Source organism: Periplaneta americana, unplaced genomic scaffold (genome assembly GCF_040183065.1).
Source record: "Periplaneta americana isolate PAMFEO1 unplaced genomic scaffold, P.americana_PAMFEO1_priV1 scaffold_28, whole genome shotgun sequence".
Classification (NCBI taxonomy): domain Eukaryota; kingdom Metazoa; phylum Arthropoda; class Insecta; order Blattodea; family Blattidae; genus Periplaneta; species Periplaneta americana.
In genome coordinates, this window is record NW_027185509.1 from 381414 (window position 1) to 401183 (window position 19770).

The 19770-nt window shown below is 33.7% G+C and overlaps 1 protein-coding gene across 1 annotated transcript in view; it reads right to left on the reverse strand.

Annotated features, from left to right (window-relative positions):
- Nucleotides 1-7607: 7607 nt before the first annotated feature.
- LOC138693964 (CD2 antigen cytoplasmic tail-binding protein 2 homolog) overlaps nt 7608-19770 on the reverse strand; it is an 81141-nt gene continuing 68978 nt past the window's right edge. Inside the window, exon 5 of the mRNA XM_069817705.1 lies at nt 7608-13230. Within this exon, the coding sequence (XP_069673806.1) occupies nt 13211-13230 (20 nt within the window). The 3' untranslated portion in view covers nt 7608-13210. The remainder of the gene's footprint in view (nt 13231-19770) is intronic.

Below are 19770 nucleotides of genomic sequence, written 5' to 3' on the forward strand. Positions count from 1 at the left end.
GGCGGATTTTCAGGGGAGGCAAGGGAGGCTGTGCCTCCCCTAATATTTTACCAGAACACAATATGGCAATAATAATTCCAGCTGAATTAAGATCACAGACAAGTTACAGCAAATGACAAACAATTCTTCCTTTTATATTAATTTTACTATTCACTACGACTAAGATGTAAGTTACGTAAAGTCGACCACATTCAGTTGGTGATGTCCGCTCGCTTTACTGTAGATACTGTAGGTAGTACAAATAATTCGTACTGAAAAATAACAGATAGCGCTGTGACCTGTATAGTCGACATCTAGCAGCCTGCTGTGTCTATGCGAGAGCAGGAGAGAGGAGTCGGCTACATGACGCTACTCCCCGGTAACCATGACAACAGCAGTTCAACCAATAAGATAGCTGATTAGAAAAGTGTTTAAACTTGATAGAACGCGCGAGGGGAGCCGATTTGGAGACGTCCTACCCACCGCTGACAACTGTACTGCTTATAGTCACGGCTGGTTTCGGCTGTATTGGAAGCTCTCTCTCTTTCTCTCTTCCTGGGTTTAGAAAATTGAGTCACGTGTTGTTAGTTTTCTCACCCTGCGTAAAAGTTTTCATTTATGTTGTTAGATTTTCTCTGTTTGCGGGTATTCTTGTTATTTTATTCTTTTGTGTTACGAGATGTATTTACTTATACAGTATTTTAAATCTATCGAGAGTTTAGAAACAAATGCAGATTTGTCTCTAGCTTCTTCTAATAGCAGTTATTCATTATGTTGTGACCTATTTGATCGGTTTGCGAAGAAAGAGGACCGTCGAGTTAATTTGCTATAAAATTAGGCTATGTACAGGTAATAGTAATGAGCAAGCCCCGGATTCTTAGGTTCGAATCAATTTTGTTGCTATCTCGTTACTCTCGAAATATTGCTTTTCTTATTCATTTAATGTAGCAAGGCGTAACATTCTTAAATTCAATATGACCTAAAAAGACATAATTCGTAGGTTAGGATTTGCAGTGTCCTAAAGAGAGGCAATCTTTACCAAGCCGTTGTAATATATTAATAGTATGTTGTTTACTTTTATTTATTTTTTTTTCCGTAAAATCATATAAATTCCTAAACATAAGATTTAAAATCATAAAACATAAATTGGAAAACCTAATTTTAATTTCTTAAAACCTATAACTTCTGTGCTTGGTAATGAGGTACGTCACAGTCCTTACATTTTTATATTCTCATCATTCACGTCTTGGCCTCCCCAACTTTCAAACCCACCGTCCGCTACTGGCTGAACTTAATACTGTCACAATGATACACTGCATTGATGTCGTGAAAATTAGACTGCATTGTACTGCTACGCCTGAGATAAGAGATTGCGTCATATGATTCATTCCGAGCAGTTGTCTTTGCTGCCACAGGTAATCATTCGTGAGACAAGTTTAGTAATATAAGGAGCATTTCAGGATATTATTTATCTCACTATTATGTATCTTTATTTCTAGGCCACGTTAGTTATTGTGCAGTCACCCTTGTTCTTTTTTTGGTTTTACCTCAAGGTACATCTATCCTCCACACTACAAGAGGAGGATAGATGTACCTTGCCTAATTGTTACACAAATTAAGGACTACTTTCTATATTCTTAAGATTGACTTTTATGTTATTAAAGTAGCCATTATTAGTACAAGTTCGTTAGCGTTTTATTTGCTATTGTTAAATCCCGAGACAGTTCAGAGCTTACTTATTATGTCATCATGTTCTGTATCCTGTCATGTCCTCGGCAGGGAGAAGGACACTATGCCACAGTTACAAAGACATATGTGTGCTTTAAAAGCATAAAAAGTCAAATAATATGCTAAACTCTTCCGAAGTGTTACTTTTATATGGAAGCTAAGATGCGTATTCCTCTCTCATGTATCTTTTACCCTTCTATAAAGAAATTCATGTAAAGTTTGTGATCATGGAGCTGATTGAAAAATATTTTAAATGCTACCATACCATAAAATATATTTTATAACAGTACAGGTAATGAGCATCATTATATTTCGAAAACAGTAGTGGAGCACCACAAGTGATTACAAATATTCACTTCAATTCTTAATTTTTTTTCAATGTTAATGTTTGAACTAATACAAAACATATATTACAAATACTCTAACTGTTACATAGGAAATTACATGTGAATTTTATGTTAAGCTGCAAGATAAAAGGTGCAGTCAACATATTTCCAAACTGCGCTCGTATTTATTATACCGTTATATATGTGTGTGTGTGTCACTGAAGATTGCTGCTTTCATGCCTGTAGAGTCAATCTATCAAACAGTGTCAGATTGTCTTCAAGCCTTCAGTACTCGTGTGGGGAACACCTGTCAACCAGCTTGTTTCTTTTCATTGTTGTATTTCCTAGAAAGGGTTTACAATGGTGAGACTTTAGGTACCTTCAAAACCAAGTTCACGTTCTTTAGTTTCAGTCTTGAAGTTCCTCGTATAACTTGCATAGCTAAGGTTTTATTCTTCTGGGTGGCAATTGTCAACCACGCGACTTTTTACATTACAGTTTCTGTAAGTTTTGGTAAATATTCATTATCACTTTTGTGAATTATATACTGTATCTTTAGGGATAATTTGTTCTATTGAACTTCGAAGGATTGTGGATCTACGTTTATCAGATTTCTTCAGAGATTAGAAGACGTTCTCATGTATTACTGGGAAATGAAGAAACCGATATGCCAGTCCCAGAACAAAGGAATGGATCCGGGGGCCGTTGTTACCTGGCGATTATACTAAGAATGATGCACCATATGTTTTAAAATCTGGTGCCATTGAACTAATCTGTAACAAATATGAACATTTTCTTCATATCTATACTGATGGCTCAAGGAATCCTGATGATGGACTTTCAGACGCAGGGTATTATATTCCAAAATATAACATGAGGGGGTCCCGGCAAGAAAGTGCCAAGCCACATTTTTGGCCAAATTGAACTAATCATGCCATCTCATGGGAAATAATACATTTAAAATTAACAGATGGTCTATTATCCGTTGTATGTTCTTACCCTAATACTTCATGCACCTTCTGTAACGGCAAGACAATGTCAAGCAACAAAGGTATTTTGGAGAGAATGGTGCACAGGAGGAAGCTGAAGTTTTCTAATGAATCGAATGATGAAGGAAGTAATTCCACCTCTGATTCTGAATGTTTGCCACTTTCTGAAGAAGAATTAACATCAAAAACTGAAATTTAGTTAAGTGTTGCTTGGCATTATATTGCCCTCAGAATGTTAAATGTAGATGTGTTGCTTGGACAAAGTACGCATTTCATTTCATAAAAGATGTTTCTAATTGCTTTTTCATTATTTATTTAAAGTAATAATACTGTATATTAATGTCTAACGTTTTGTTCCTTTTATCACCTTATGTGAGTCAAGATATTCTTAAATTTAAAATTGTTGCTTGGCATTTTCTTGCCCTAAATTTTTGCAATATCTTGCTTGGCATTCTCTTGTCCTAAATATTTAATATTTATATGAGTGCATTACCATATTATTGAATTGCCATCAAGTAGATTTCTGAGTAGTATAAACATATGAACTAATTTGACTTTTATAAAACGGTATTTTATTTCTGGAAGAAAAAATTAATTATTAAAATATTGTTTCTACTATATCAGTAATACATTTCCTTCAAGATGACAATAGAACTATCTTGCCACGAGAAAAAGAAAAAGACTTAGCTCATTGCAGTTCTTCATTCAATAGTCCTGAAAAACAACCTACATTGCGGAAGCGGGTATCTTTTTGGCAATATTGAGGCTGGTCATATAAAGCGAAGGTACAAGAAGAATTCCCCAGAAAATTGCTACAAACAATATACTTTTATTTTCAGAGTTAAAATTTATGGAAGGTCAGTGAGACTTTGGAAAAAAATCATTTATGAGCATTTCCGAACACATGTTGTAATGAACTATTTTGATTGTCTACATGTGGGAAATACATACCTGAAATTATGCCCCGTATTTTTTAAACACCCTGTATATTGAATACACCTCATCTTTGGAATGTGGCTGCTGAAATATACAACTGGCATCGTGCTTTTTACCCATCATTTGTAAGAAGAGGAAATTCATAGTGAAACATAGTGCAACACATGTTGTCAGCAAATAGCTGGATACACTACGAAGATAGATAGAGACAAAAGACTAGACATGATGTGTGAAATGTTCAAAACAGACATGTGTCGACCATTTGAGGAATATCTGTGTAAATAACTAGGTACTGCAATGACATGTCTGCAGAAAGCATTCAGGAATAAAGACATTAGAAGGATATTCCAAGAAAAATAGGACAATAGGACACAAGCTATTAAGGTATTATTGTAAAGAAAGATTTTCACAACAAAGCAACGTGTTTCCAGTGTTGACTTTGTAGGTAAATGTACAGCTGTCAAAAGAAAAAGTGGCCGCTCTCCTGGAACAAAGTTCCCTTCGGGTATCTTCGCTACAATTCGGAGACAGGCGATGTTACATGGTGTTGGACCACGTTGCCTGATATCTACAGTTATAATTGAAGTATTCTGTGTGGTATTCGATAGTGCAATGCTAGAGTTCAGGCTTCTTATTCACGAGGTCCTGCGTTCGATTACAACCTTGTGCTTTTTATGTTCTTTTTTTGTTCTGTTTTCGAGAGAGACAAACTATGCATAATGGCTCCTTTCTCTTTTACGATTATTTTAGTAATTAACATCAGGTTCATTAATATATTATGCCATGATATTATGATATTGTGGCTGCAAATGGAAAGAAAAAAGATTTTATCCTCAATAAAAATATCTTTCGTGGCATAAACAAAACAAATTTACTGGCGTCGGCCTTAAAACATTCAAACAATTAAGCGTTCAAGAAACAAAACGAAAAGCCACAATTCAATATTTGGTCTACCTTCCTCTTCTCTCGATCATCTTGCAGTCGAGTGGGCATGGAATTGACTAGTCTTTGCAAATAGCGACTGTTCTTAGACACGATAGTCTAGGCATGCTGAACATACATACATAAGTGTTCTGTCCATGGGCAGGTCTTTCATTGCAAACCCAGCAATCTCCAATCTTTCCTATTTTCTGCCTTCCTCTTAGTCTCCGCATATGATCCACATATCCTAATGTCGTCTATTATTCTAAAAAACAATTCATAATTAAAAGCATTTAAATAAATATATAATATTAAAAATAAAATTAAGACAATAAATTCTAAACTTAATAAGGTAACAAGTAAATGTTTACTATTAGAAGAAAAAACCCAAATACCACAAAAAAATCCAGAGATCCAACCAATTCCTTTTTCTCTTTCTAATCAGTTTCAGCATCATTCTTTCTTCACTCACTTTTTCAAACACAATTTTATTTCTTATTCTGTCTGTCCACTTCACACGCACCGTTCTTCACCACATCCACATTTCAAATGCTTCAATTCGTTTCTCTTCATTTCGTCGTAATGTCCATGTTCCTTCCCCATACAATGCCACATTCCACACAAAGCACTTCACTAGTCTCTTCCTTAGTTATTTTCCCAGAGGTCCGCAGAAGATCCTTTTTCTTCTATTAAAAGCTTCCTTTGTTCATGTTTGCGGTTTTTCTTGGGAAGGATAGGCCTAAATGCGGTAACATCCTGTTGCTTTCCGCACACCACTATCTCTTTCGCATCTTATTAAATTCCAGGGGGCCCAAGCGTGGAGATGAGGAGAGTGGATTTGACTAATTGGGCCCTCCGGACTTCACCAAAAGTCACGGCAAGGGTTAAAAGTTAATTCTATCCGGATGTTCGACCCTATCAGAGACCGGGAAATCTCAATTAGCCTTTGCCCCCCGCATCCTCGACTAGCTTCTACGAATCATCAGAAAATCTTAGAGTGTGATTGGGCCAATTTTTCCGAAAATGTTTCCACACTTTTGCCCTCGTAGCTCAGCGGACGAAAGTCGGAATTTAGATGTCAACGTCTCAGGTTCAATTCCTGGTTACTCCTTTTCATTTTATTGTGGTTCAAGATAGTATAATGTAATAATACAAAAAAGAAAAACTAACACCAGTATTATGCAACTGGATTTTTCCAAACCTAATATTAAATTTATGTTATTTATATTGCTAAAGAATGATTACAATATAAATAACTTGAATATTATTTATACAGTATCACTAAAGAACGATAACAGAATATAAATGATAAATATCGGTTTGTTTAATTAATATAAGATATTATATAATACGTATTTAATTATCTAAATAAAATAACCTATTTTACAAAGAAAGATTGTTATTTGTGTTATAATAATTACTTACATAAAATACAGATTATATATATTGCGAAAGAACAATAACAATATAAATAACTTGAATATTATTTTATAATGCTAATGAAGGAAAACAGAATATAAATGATAACTTGAATATTATTTATATCGCTAAAGAACGATAACAGTATAAAAAACGTGAATATTATTCATATCGGAATTTCACAGATTTATTACAGATGTATTTAAGAAATTGTAGAAGAATAGTAATTAGTAACAGTGTCCTATTTATTCTTCTTGTAGCCAAATTTGTAACTTTTAAAAGTGTGGTTACTATGTTGAAGTGCATGTGTTGCAACGGATGCTTGATTTGTTATGTATGTGAGTCAGTTATGGGATGCTTGATGTCGTCGCAATGTCGTAATTATAGTTTGATTGTGTTTGTGTGACTATTGTGTATTAATTTATGATGTATGGTACGGAACGCTGCAAATTTGTGTTATAGAAGTGTTACGTATATGTGTTGTTAATGTTTTTGTATGTTTCAAATTGATAACTGATATTTGTTTTGCAATCGCAATGCCTAATTTATGGATTGTTTATGTTTTGTTTACTTCGCGTAAGTAATTTAATTTTCTTGTCCATTTCTCTTTATGTTTATCTTTTTTGTGTATAAAACTATAGCCCTAACATACATATGTAAAATAGGGCTAACCCCCATTGGAGATACAATAATAATAATTATTATTCATATCGTTATAAAACGATAACAGAATACAAATGATGACTTGAATTTTATTCATATCTCTAAAGAACGAAAACAAAATATAAATAACGTGATATCCATAAAGAACGATTACTGGATATAAATGATAATTTGAATATCATTTACATCGCTAAAGAACGATTAAAAAATAAAATGAAAACTTGAACAAGGCCCGAACCCACAACCTTTGAATCATTAAACAAGCACTCTACCGCTGGTCTGCGAGAAGCAGATATTGAACACTTTCATAGTTCCGGAACTGCTTGTACAAGCACATGCATCGTGTAACATCGCCGCGACCCGAAGTGACTTTGAAAATATTCGCTGTTCAGGAGTGCGGCCACTTTTTTTTTTTGACAGCTGTACAAAGCATTTACACCTGAACGGGTGAGTGGAATAAGGATAACATTCCAACTTCCCTAGTTTGTGGGAAAACAAAAAAAACAAGTTTACAGAAAAAGCTAAGGGGTCTATTGGAAAACTTACTATTAGACAATTGTAGAACTAGTCATTATGTATTCACTCGAACAATGTCAAAGTCAAATACTTATTTTTTTAATATTTATTAATAATTAAATATGTTGGAATATTATCCTTTTTCCACTCAATGTTTTCACAACAGATAAACTTATTAACTATAATATTTTTTTGTGACATGAAATGTTTAATAGTACAAAAGACACTTTAAAATGGTTTTACTCTATACAATGATGACCATAATAGGAGTCTTTATTCATCCTTATCACTGTCTGCTGTATTTGACACTTAAGGATGTCTTCATAGAGTGACTTGTACTCATCAGGTATGTAGTGCGTGACTTTTGAGATGTTCTCTAGCTTTTTGATATTGATTTCAAGTTTCGCATTATATGCTGCAGTAGTGGGAGCTCCACATGATCTTGTTCCTTCAACCTGAATGTTCCATGGTGCAAACCATCAATGTACTCTGGAGCCTCGACACAGCCTTTCATCTTTCCGAGTGAATATAAGTTTCCTGTACTTACTGATTTTAAATGTCAGGTTTTTATTCTCAATATCTTTACATGTTTTCTTGAAGTACAGTGTTTGAAGTTGAGTCCCTGGTTGTTTTGAAGCCCCTTTACTTGATATGGGGGGGGGGTTGAGTTTCCTGGCATTTCGAATGATGTCATCATACTGATTTGGAGAGTAAAACCGATCTAATCTTCGAACTTGTCGTTTAATAACTGAAAATGTTCTGTCAAATGGCAGAATGTTATCCTTATTTCACTCAACTAAAGCTTCAATGCTGGTTTTAATAATATGAGAGTGGAATATTTCCCTTTTTACACTCATTGAATAGCTTAAGCATTTCATTTCTCAATTTTTTGGAATGTTATTCTTTATTCACTCACCCATTCAATTACTGTATCCATTAATTACAAATAAATAATAATTTAGAAATCTTCTCACCATTCGTGAGCTGCCACAAGGGACAAAGAGTACTTCACCATATAAATGTTTGCAAGTTCAGTGAACCATTGATTTTGTTTTGACAATGAAACTCCTACAAGTGTACATAGCTGCAAATACATTTTAAGATTAGTGGAAATATACCTAGTTTTAAAGAGGTGTTACAAAAAAATAAAGAATGCTAATGAACTTAGTTTCATTTCGAATATAGGTGATGCTTCAGGAGAGCAATTGATCCTTTCAATGCAGCTAAGGTTACAACCAGAATAATAGATGTAGGTATTCCAAGCCTCTTAAACACATCTTTCATGAAGAGAGTAGCGGTACCTCTTCTGTTTCAAAACTATTTTTACATTTATTTATAAATGAATTCTGTATACTTCGTAGTAATACATTTATGTAACCATTCACAATGAAAATATGTTCAAATTCATTCTCTAAAGCAAGAATATAACTTCGGTGACAGCTGTCCCACACACGACTGAACACATTATGAAAAAGTACGTGAGTACTGAAGGGTTAAGAACTGAGTTTCTACACGTGATTTTGTGCAAACACTGAGATGCGATTTTTCCTGGAATCTCTCCATATATGCCTCATGGCTAGTCTTCTTATCAAGTGATGCATTAGTATAGATTCCAGGCGTTTCCCTGGTTCTAGAGAACTTCTTCGTTTCATATGTCCTATGTGTTGCCTACATTGCAGGACAGTCCGGAAATTTATTGATTGCCCCTTGTATTTAAAAGCCTAATTTTAATTAAAAATTAACAGTAAGAACTCCTGAACAAAATGTACAAACATGTGCATATTATACAATCATAATAATCATCCCCTGTACAATGAAACAATACAGATATTCTCGAATGTTCTTAGACTAGCAACTAGGGCCCGGATTCTTATGTAATTACATACTGCATTCCTTTACTTGTGGACTACTGAAAATTACAAATGTTGGGATTTGTGGTTCTGATATGGTTATAGTTGAGTTTCATTCTACATATTCTTAGTAATATTACATATTATGCAAAGAATGTATCATTTTTGTACATATCTAAACAATTATCGAGTTTTTAATATTTTTATTAAATTCGTTTTATTTTTCAGAGTAAAGTATTGAATTTTCTTTCATAAATACTTGGGAATAAATCTTAACATCCCTGTCCCATAACACCGCCTGGAGGGCCACCTTTTGTACTCACCAGAGGTCTGCATCGGACGTTTTAGCTCGATTGCCAAGTAGTTCATAGCATAATCCGATAGGTAGCGCACATGCATGATGGGTAAAATTGTCACGAGTGATAAATCCTCGAACGGTATAAGCCAAGCGTTAGACATTCGTTCTTGTTACAGTGATGAACTGTGTAGTAACATCATAGATGTTTATCATTTCAAAACTTTGCAGTGTTTAACTAACCTCTCTATAGTACAACTACAAAACTTGCTTTAAAATGTAATATAAATGTTGTAGGTAAATGTTTTTTTTTCCCCCACACAGGAGTGATTTTGTTTTTGCCACATCTGATAGATGTTATTGGATGTAAATGTAATTATTATAAATGGATAACACAATCACGATAATGCAAGAACTGTATCAAGTTTTCTAGTAATAATAATAATAATAATAATAATAATAATAATAATAATAATAATAATAATAATACAATCTTTGTGTGTGTAACAGTTGTGCAGCATGATTATTAGTTTTATTATATTTTCTGTGACATTATCTGTACTAATATTGTTATTAATCTACTGCTATATCAATAATATTTTGTAAAACATTTCTACATTGTCGCAGTATATAGGCGGAACACTATGTATGGATCTATGATATTATATATGTGGTAAATCAAATATTGAATAATTATTAATTAGCAATAATAACTGTATATTGAAGTTTTTCACACTATTTTATTTAAAACTTCATGTTCCTGTTTTGGTACGTTCCATTAAACGTTTGTCATAAACGCAGAAAATAAAGCCTTATTTTTACCGTGTGAGCAAAACATGTGTGTATCTTATCTTTCGCCTTCCATACAAGATAAGACATGTCGGTGAGATGACCTTGTACCGTGCTTCTATTTATTATGAGCGTATCACGACCGATCTTATCTCACTTGAGGGTGCGACACTCGACCGAGTTCAAGCGAGCGATTTAACTCCAATGCAGCACTCTGGTTCTCACTATAGTACACGATGCTAGTAAAGAGGGAGGGCCTGCAACTGACGTCGTTATATTCTGTTCACAGTTATAGAAAATATTTTACATAAATTTCTAAAGCTGACTTAAGAGAGTAATTCTTTTAAAAATAAAAGTAAACATAAAACTGGGGATTCCAACTAAAACACAGTAGTTTAGAGTTTGGGTCGGGTGTCAGGTAAGTCAAAATACCATTCTGTGTGCGACACAAAAATATTTTTCTACGAAATCTTATGATAAAAGAAAAAGCATAGATTGTAGCAGAGATAATTTGTATTTGCAAGCTATACTATGAGGTGGAAATGGCAAATCGACTTGCCAGGCTGCATAACTTATTCACACTTCAACTGACCAGTTAAATTGTGACGACACTTTTGTGAATTTAATGCATTAAAAATAGTGATTTTAAATTACATATTTTATTAATATTACATATTTAATTACATATTTCCCCGATATTTACTACATTTTTGTGTACATATTTCGCACTTTGATATTACATAAAAATCTGGGACCTACTAATAACGACAATATAACATTGGAGAACAATGAAAAAATACAGTATAAAATAAAATTGAATTAACATAGAAAAGAAAATAAAGTGAGTGTACTTGATATCCATTAAATGGAGTTACTACACATCCCAAACTTGTATTTTTATTACCAGAAATATATATTAGATATAGAATGTATTCTAAATGCAATAATAATTACGAATATACCGGTATGACGTATCTATCAACATCAACTCCTGATATTATAAACAAAGAATCTGTACAACAGACTGCAGTACCGATGCTGGACAATGATCTCCAAATATAAAGCAAGGCATGCAGATAAGGAAGGAAAAATTTAGAAGTAAAGTATAAGAACATTTTTATTAGGTTAAAATAGATGTAAATATTCTCAAACGTTCAAAATAGGAATCAGACTTCTATCATACAAAATTCATAATTAGAAAGCATATATAAGACGTTTTTGTGAAATGGAAAGAGATTTAAGCAAAAAGAAGAGATGTACAACCATCCAGAAAACACTAAGCACAATTACATACATTCCACCTAATGTCTTCATGACTACAAATTAAATACATTATATTTGCTTGAAATAATAATCTCCATACCGAATTTTGACCGTGTAATTGTATACTCGTACATTACAAATCATTTTTCATTCTTCATTTGAATTACTTGAAATGAAATCAATTAATCCACCTACGTAATGTGTTGTCTGTATGTACATCTTGATTACATAACTTTTAACACTATATCACTTTGGAAAATGTATTACATGTCTTTCACGTGTTAATAAGGTAACATAAAATTTAACACGTGAAAGACATGTAATATGCTTTCCAAAGTTGCCTGTATTTTAAAGTAAGCGAAATAAGAACAGGAATTCATTCCAACAAAAAAAAATAAACATCAATTAAAAGCTAAATAATTATTTCAAATAATTCGTTGCAATTCATGTTAAGGCCTGAGGGAAAACCATCAATAATAATGCATCTTATGATGAAATGGAAAGTTCTATAGAAATTACACAATGTGTTGAGATTTTATGCTTCTGACAGTATTTAAGGTAGAATAAAACAAATTTTAACACAAACATGCTAAGAACAACCATTAAGAAAAACGACACGTGTGATAAATCCAAATAAATATCTCAATAAATAACTAAAGAAATAAGTTTCAGAAAAACTGACTTTATGTATGACTTTTACAAAGGTGCAAAATTATCTTATGTATGAATTTTCACATTGATTTTTAAGAAAAGGACATACAATTATTTTATACTTTTAACATACCCAGCTCTTAAATGAAACAAGGATATACAGAGTGAACTGTAAGGAATGTTATTAACTTCAGAGGGTTATTCTTTGAGATATTTCAAACAAAAAAGTTTAATACAATTTTGCTCGTTTTTAATTTTCAATATGCTAGTTAGTTTAAGAGAGCAGTGTATTGTGATGATAAAGAATTGAAGGAATTTTACATTTGTCCTTTAAATGTGCAGAACTTTTATTTGAACAAATGTAACATTTCGTTCTAAAAAGGAATTTTAAAATATTACATTTGTTCAGATCAAATTTCTGCACATTTAAAGGACGAAACTAAAATTCTTGTAATAATTTGTTATCATAATCAGTCAGCGGAATTTAGGTCCCTACACAACGACATGGCGCCACGTCCCTTCCTTACAGGGGGAGCATAAAAATGAGTTCAGTTACCTCCTTGCAACTGATGTACATCTAGTGTTGAGTATCAGGACCCAAAATCCTCTGTCTAATCATAATTAAAAGTAGGAAGCTCGTACCAAAACACAGATTTCAGGTTGAGTGCAGCCACACATATAGATCATGCAGGCTCTACTGCACTAGTTGTCTTCTGTGTATACTATAATCTGTTCACATAACCAACTCACAGTATATCCTCAAGTGTGGATGATGACCATCATAACTACATTACAGCAATATGCACAGTACAGTTGTACAGTTCAGTGAGCGGTTTTTAACATTAAATCTTCCAATCACACGAAGTTGAATGAATACTCGAAGATTCACTGGTAATCATACAAGCCTATCAACAAATGGAGAAACACATTAGCTGAAAATTATGTAATTTGTATGTAATTATGTAATTTGTATACGTAATATAGACAACGAATATTATTTCAGGGACACTATGCTACGAAATATGTTGTTATTGTTTCTTGTTGTTATTTTCTAATGTCAGGCGTTTGACAATAAAGTCATTTGACCTCTTGCAATCCAATATTTTTCAAAGATATTATCATGGTCAGCCACTGAAGCACAGATTTTGAGGTGTTCCGAATCCCATTTCTTGGTTTGAGTTGCACAATGGACAGTTAGGGGACTGAGATATTCCAATTCTATGCAGATGCTTGGCCAAACAGTCATGGCCTGTTGCCAATCTAAATGCAGCTATAGACGATTTGCGTGGTAAATCGGGAATCAACTGTGGATTATGATGCAGAGAGTTCCATTTTTTCCCTTGGGATTGTGTTATCAAATTTTGTTTGTTGAAGTTTATGTATGTAGATTTAATAAATCTTTTCACAGAGTAATACGTAGATTTAGTAACAGGTCTGTAAGTAGCAGTGCTGCCCTTCTTTGCTAAAGCATCTGCATTCTCGTTTCCCAGGATTCCACAATGGGATGGTATCCATTGGAATACAATTCTTTTATTGAGTGATATTAATTGAGAGAGCATTTTAGTTATTTCTGCTGTTTGAGATGAAGGTGTGTGTTTAGAGAATATTGATAGAAAAGCTGTTTTGGAATCTGACAATATAACTGCATTCTTAAATTTATTGATGTGGGCATAGAAGATTCCTGAGACTTTCACTTATTGCAATGATTTCTCCATCAAAACTTGTTGTTCCATATCCAAGAGATCTATAAAGTGAGAAGAGACAACACGTAACACCTGCACCGGCACCTTGTTCTCTGGAGATCAAGGATCCGTCGGTGTATAAATGAAGCCAGTTTTGTGGAGAGCACCTAATATTAATTGTCTCTAAAGACAATTGTTTCAGTATTTCAGTGTTTACTTCTGATTTCAGTATTTCTTCTGTTAAATTTAGATCATATTCTGTTGAAAATGGCAGTTGTAGCCGATTTAAGTGAACACCATATTTTAATGTTTTGGTGGCTACTTCATTCACACACAACCCCCAGAATGTCTGGAGGACCACACCTGCTGTTGGTCGACGGGTCCATTGGACCTAGCTGGGAGATCTTGTTGATCACCAGCTTTCCCTCCTTAAGCCACTGGAGGACAATTTTAGTGCTGTAGCAGGTCAGCACTAGGAACAGAAAATTAGAATGAGGAGGAAGGAAAGTGAAATGAACCCCTAGGCCTCGAATGCTCTAATGCCGTCGGGGTCGAAGAAAGTAAGAGTTCAGTCAGAGGACTGGATAGGAAAGGGTAAAGAGGGAATTAGGTATTGGTTAGAGGAAAATTATATCAAATTCAGTCATTAACTCATCAAGCTGACCAATGCTAATTGATGAGTAGCCCCTCCCTTTAGTTCAGCTCGTAAAGTCATGCTTACTAACAGCTGCACCACGGGAAGGTAGGGATGGGACATTGGGTATTTGTCCAGGTTGGTTCCTTAAAGCTTTCAATGGGACAGATTAATGGCTCTCCCCCCTGTATCCGACAGAAATATTTACTAGGGCATTCGAAAAGTAATGGCAAGATAGTTACTGTTTCACACTAAATTTATTCAGGTTACTTTTGACATGATATAATTCAAATAGAGTCCCCTGCCATGTCAACAATACGTTGCCAAATCCTTGGAAGATGGTTGACTCCATCTGCAGCATCATTTCTGGATATCTCTGTCACTGATCCAGCTAAAGCTCTTTGGATACCAACTCTTGATTGATTGCCTTGCTTCCACCCAATCTTGCAATAGTTTGGTCACTCTAGCATTTTTGTAATGCCTAAAGCACTGAGTTGCATTTTTTCCTCTTGCAACTTGGATTTTATGAAGCACCTTTGTTTGTACTTACTGAACAATTTTTAGGACTGTATTACTTACTACTAATCAGAAATAGTGACAGTATTGATAAAATATGGTTACTTCGAGGCTTTCAATATTCCTAGGGTGACCAAATATCCTCTCTTATCCTTTTTAGGCCTTTGTCTGGAGTCCGGGCAGATTTTTAAAAAATCCTCCTTTTGGTAACTTGAATGCCTGATATTTTGAAATTATCTGATTTAACGCCTTTTTCAAGTAATTTGTCTGTAGGTGGCAGCAGCATCAATGGAATATACTTTTTGCCAACGATCATGTCATAACTCTCTTTGCTAACTCTAAATAGAAATTTTCTGTCCTCTTTAATAATTATAGTTCCCTTGACTTTCATATGTAGCTAACCATAAAATCATTATTATTAAGTTTTATCATAATTATTTTGTAATAAAAGAAATATTAACATACCTTCGGAATGTGTATTATATGTGTTTCTCGTGTTAAATTCTATCGTACCTGGTTAACATGTTTTGGCCTTGTATGGGCCTTATTCAGAACTGGTTGTTGCTGGCCTTAGCACCTTTTGTTTTGTTTCCTGTGGGGGTGTGCTTATGTGGTGTAATGTGGAGTCAAAGAGTGTGTGTGTTCTGAAATTGAGTTGTGTGTTGAGAATTTCATTTGGATGTGTTTTTGTGTGTTTGTATATTTCGTATTGTTCTAGTGTGTTTAGTTTCTGGCTTTTTGGTTGGATGTGTAGAATTTCCATGTCTGTGTTGATGTCTTTGTAGATGTGGTTAGCATTTGTGACGTGTTCTGCATATGTGGATGTGTTTTGTAATTTTGTTATGGCTGTGATGTGTTCTTTGTCACGTGTTTGAAATGATCTGTCTGTCCTATGTAGAAGTTGTTGCAGGTGTTACATCTGAGTTTGTATAAGCCTGTGTGGTTAACCAGGTACGATAGAATTTAACACGAGAAAGACATATAATACACATTCCGAAATCATATAGTGTCAAAAGTTGTGTAATCAAGATGTATATATATATATATATATATATATATATATATATATCTATATATATATATATATATATATATATATATTAACATACTTTTAAGTATGATATAAGCCTAAATCTGTACTGTAAATATTTTGTAATAAAATAGATATTGATGTAATTTAAAGTTTAAATTATAGGCCTAAGCCTAAATCTAACTACATATTTTCTGTCCTCTTTTTCGAACAATGTCCTCCTTTTTTAAACTTTGTGTCCTCTTTTTTTAATCAGTGTGAATCTGGTCACCCTAAATATTGCAGGTTTATGAAAGAATTGCTGCTGTTACATGCTACAAGATTCCAGTGGTCACTGCTAGGAGCACTGATTTACAGCATTGTTCCCATTGCTTATCAAATGCCCTGGTAATACTTTTCTTTGCATGGGGGATACAGCGATTAAGAGAAACATTCTAGTTCAAAATTTGACTCAAAATAGTCATAATTTTATGCTTTCTCGACCTATGTATAATGTTGGTATGTTTCAGTGTCCATTCAAATAATTGTCTGCAGCAGTCACTCTCCTGCAGTTCAAAAATATGGAAATGACACATGTCGCGAGATGTGGAAGAATAATTATTGTTCAAATATACCAATCCGCAGAAGTCCCAATAGTCATTAAAGCAAAAATGAAAAGTGTTCTTGAAACGAATTATGGGTTTAATGTGATGTGCCATATACGAAATGCACTATTAGATTCACAAAGCTGTTGTTCACTTGGTGATATAGCAAGAAATACTGTGTCATATTTCAGATTTGCTCTAGTTACGTCTTGTGATGGAGAACGAACATTTTCAGGGTACAAAAATACTATTTTTCTGAACATATTTGATATATTTTTGATACTGTATTGTATTGTATTTATTAACATTCTATGATATTCATACATTGCTTCACAGCTAGAATATGGAACAAGTCAAAAAACTTAATACTATTATAAAGTCTTAATTTATAGTCAGAGTCTAGATGAAATATATATACAGACGAGGTTTACAATATGTTGTTGTTTTCTAATGCCAGGCGTTTGACAATAAAGTCATTTGACCTCTTGCACTCCAATATTTTTCAAAGATATTATCATAACTAGCCACTGAAGCACAGATTTTGAGGTGTTCCGAATCCATTTCTTGGTTTGAGTTGCACAATGGGCAGTTAGGGGACTGATATATTCCAATTCTATGCAGGTGTTTGGTCAAACAATCATGGCCTGTTGCCAATCTAAATGCAGCTACAGACGATTTTCGTGGTAAATCGGGAATTAACTGTGGATTTTGATGCAGAGAGTTCCATTTTTTCCCTTGTGATTGAGTTATCAAATTTTGTTTGTTGAAGTCTAAGTATGTAGATTTAATAAATCTTTTCACAGAGTAATACGTAGATTTAGTAACAGGTCTGTAAGTAGCAGTGCTGCCCTTCTTTGCTAAAGCATCTGCATTCTCGTTTCCCAGGATTCCACAATGGGATGGTATCCATTGGAATACAATTCTTTTATTGAGTGATATTAATTGAGAGAGCATTTTAGTTATTTCTGCTGTTTGAGATGAAGGTGTGTGTTTAGAGACGATTGATAGGATAGCTGCTTTGGAGTCTGACAATATAACTGCATTCCTAAATTTATTGATGTGGCATAGAAGATTCCTGAGACTTTCACTTATTGCAATGATTTCACCATCAAAACTTGTTGTTCCATATCCAAGAGATCTATAAAGTGAAAAGAGACAGCACGTAACACCTGCACCGGCACCTTGTTCTCTGGAGATCAAGGATCCGTCGGTATATAAATGAAGCCAGTTTTGCGGAGGGTACCTAATATTAATTGTCTCTAAAGACAATTGTTTCAGTATTTCAGTGTTTACTTCTGATTTCAGTATTTCTTCTGTCAAATTTAGATTAAATTCTATATTTAACAGAGTTAAAGGGTTTGGTTTAATTTGTAAGTTTTCTTTTAAATTTGGGATATTAATTTTCTGTTTTAATTCTTGAACAATGGATATGAAACTTTTTTGAGTTTTCAATCTACAGAGAGGACTGTATGAATGCCAATTGTTTCCTTGTAATCTGATAAGTTTTTCATATTGAATCAGTGCTTTTTCTTCTATTGTCATTTTGATGCTGTTAATATTAGTGAGGAATCTCATAGAATCTATTGGAGTTGTTTTGATGCCACCAGTAATGAGTCTGAGAGCTTGGTTTTGAACATATTCTATGTCGTTTATGAAAGGTGAAGTAATTAAAATTTCTCCGCAGTATGTCAGCACTGGCTGTATAAACATTTTGTATGTAGTGTTCAAAGTATTCCTAGAGCATCCCCATTTCTTTCCTGCTAGTCTTTTTAGAAGGGAGAATCTGTTACGAGCTTTTTCAGAAATGTATTTCAAATGGTTGCTCCATGTTAACTTACTATCGAAAATAACTCCAAGATATTTGGATTCATAAGTCCTAGGAAGGTGTTGGCCATTGTATTGGATATTGAATTCTCTTTCTTTTTTACCGAGTGAAAATATTTGGTAGTTACTTTTGCTTAAATTGAGTGTCATCAAATTTGATGTACTCCATTCATGTAGTTGATTTAGAGCTTTAAGAGCAGAATTTTGAATTTTGTCTGTATGTCTGTAAGATCCGGAAGTCCACAAAACTATATCATCTGCAAATAGTGCTGTTTTCATGTTTGATTCCTCTAATAGGGAGGGTAAGTCATTTATATAAATATTGAATAAAGTTGTGCTGAGGACAGCGCCCTGAGGTAGACCTCGATATGTTTGTCTGTAACTAGAAAGCGAGTTATTGAATTTAGTAGCAATGAATCTTTGACTAAGGAATTCTGATATCCATCTGAACATATTGCTGGAAATACCTAATTTCTGGAGTTTTAGTAATAATTTATTTCTCCAAACAGAGTCATATGCTAACTGAAAGTCAATAAATATTGCCAAGATATCTTCTTTCTTGTTAAAACTGTCTTTTATTTCTTGGCCGAGGTATATGACTTGTTCATTGGTAGAGTGTAGTTGTCGAAAACCGTCTTGTCTTGGTGATAAAAGATTTTGGGATTCCAAATACAAAGTTAATCTGTTGGAGATCATGGACTCCATGGTTTTTGCTATCATGCTTAATAGTGCTATTGGTCGATAACTATTAACATCATGAGCAGTTTCCCTTTTTTGTGAATTGGTACAATGATTGCTTTTTTCCAAGCTGCAGGAATTGAGGTGTTCCATGATAAATTGAAAATGGATAAAAGTACAGACTTGGCTTTTTCCCCCAGATGTTTCAAAAATTCGGAATGAATGTTGTCGGGGCCAGGAGATTTCTTGGTTTTTAAATTTTGTATAGCTAGAGTTAATTCTTTGGAAGTAAAATTATTTTGATGAAATATTTCAGGTTTTGTACTAGTAATATTGTTTTTATTATTTTTATGTAATTCTCTTTTGATAAATTATCAGTTTTTTTGATATTGGGATGTAATCTGTGAGAGTTTGAGAAGTGTTTATTAAATGCGTTTGCTATATGTCTACTATCTGTTAGTGTTTTGTTATTATGAATAATAGGTTGGCTAGTATTT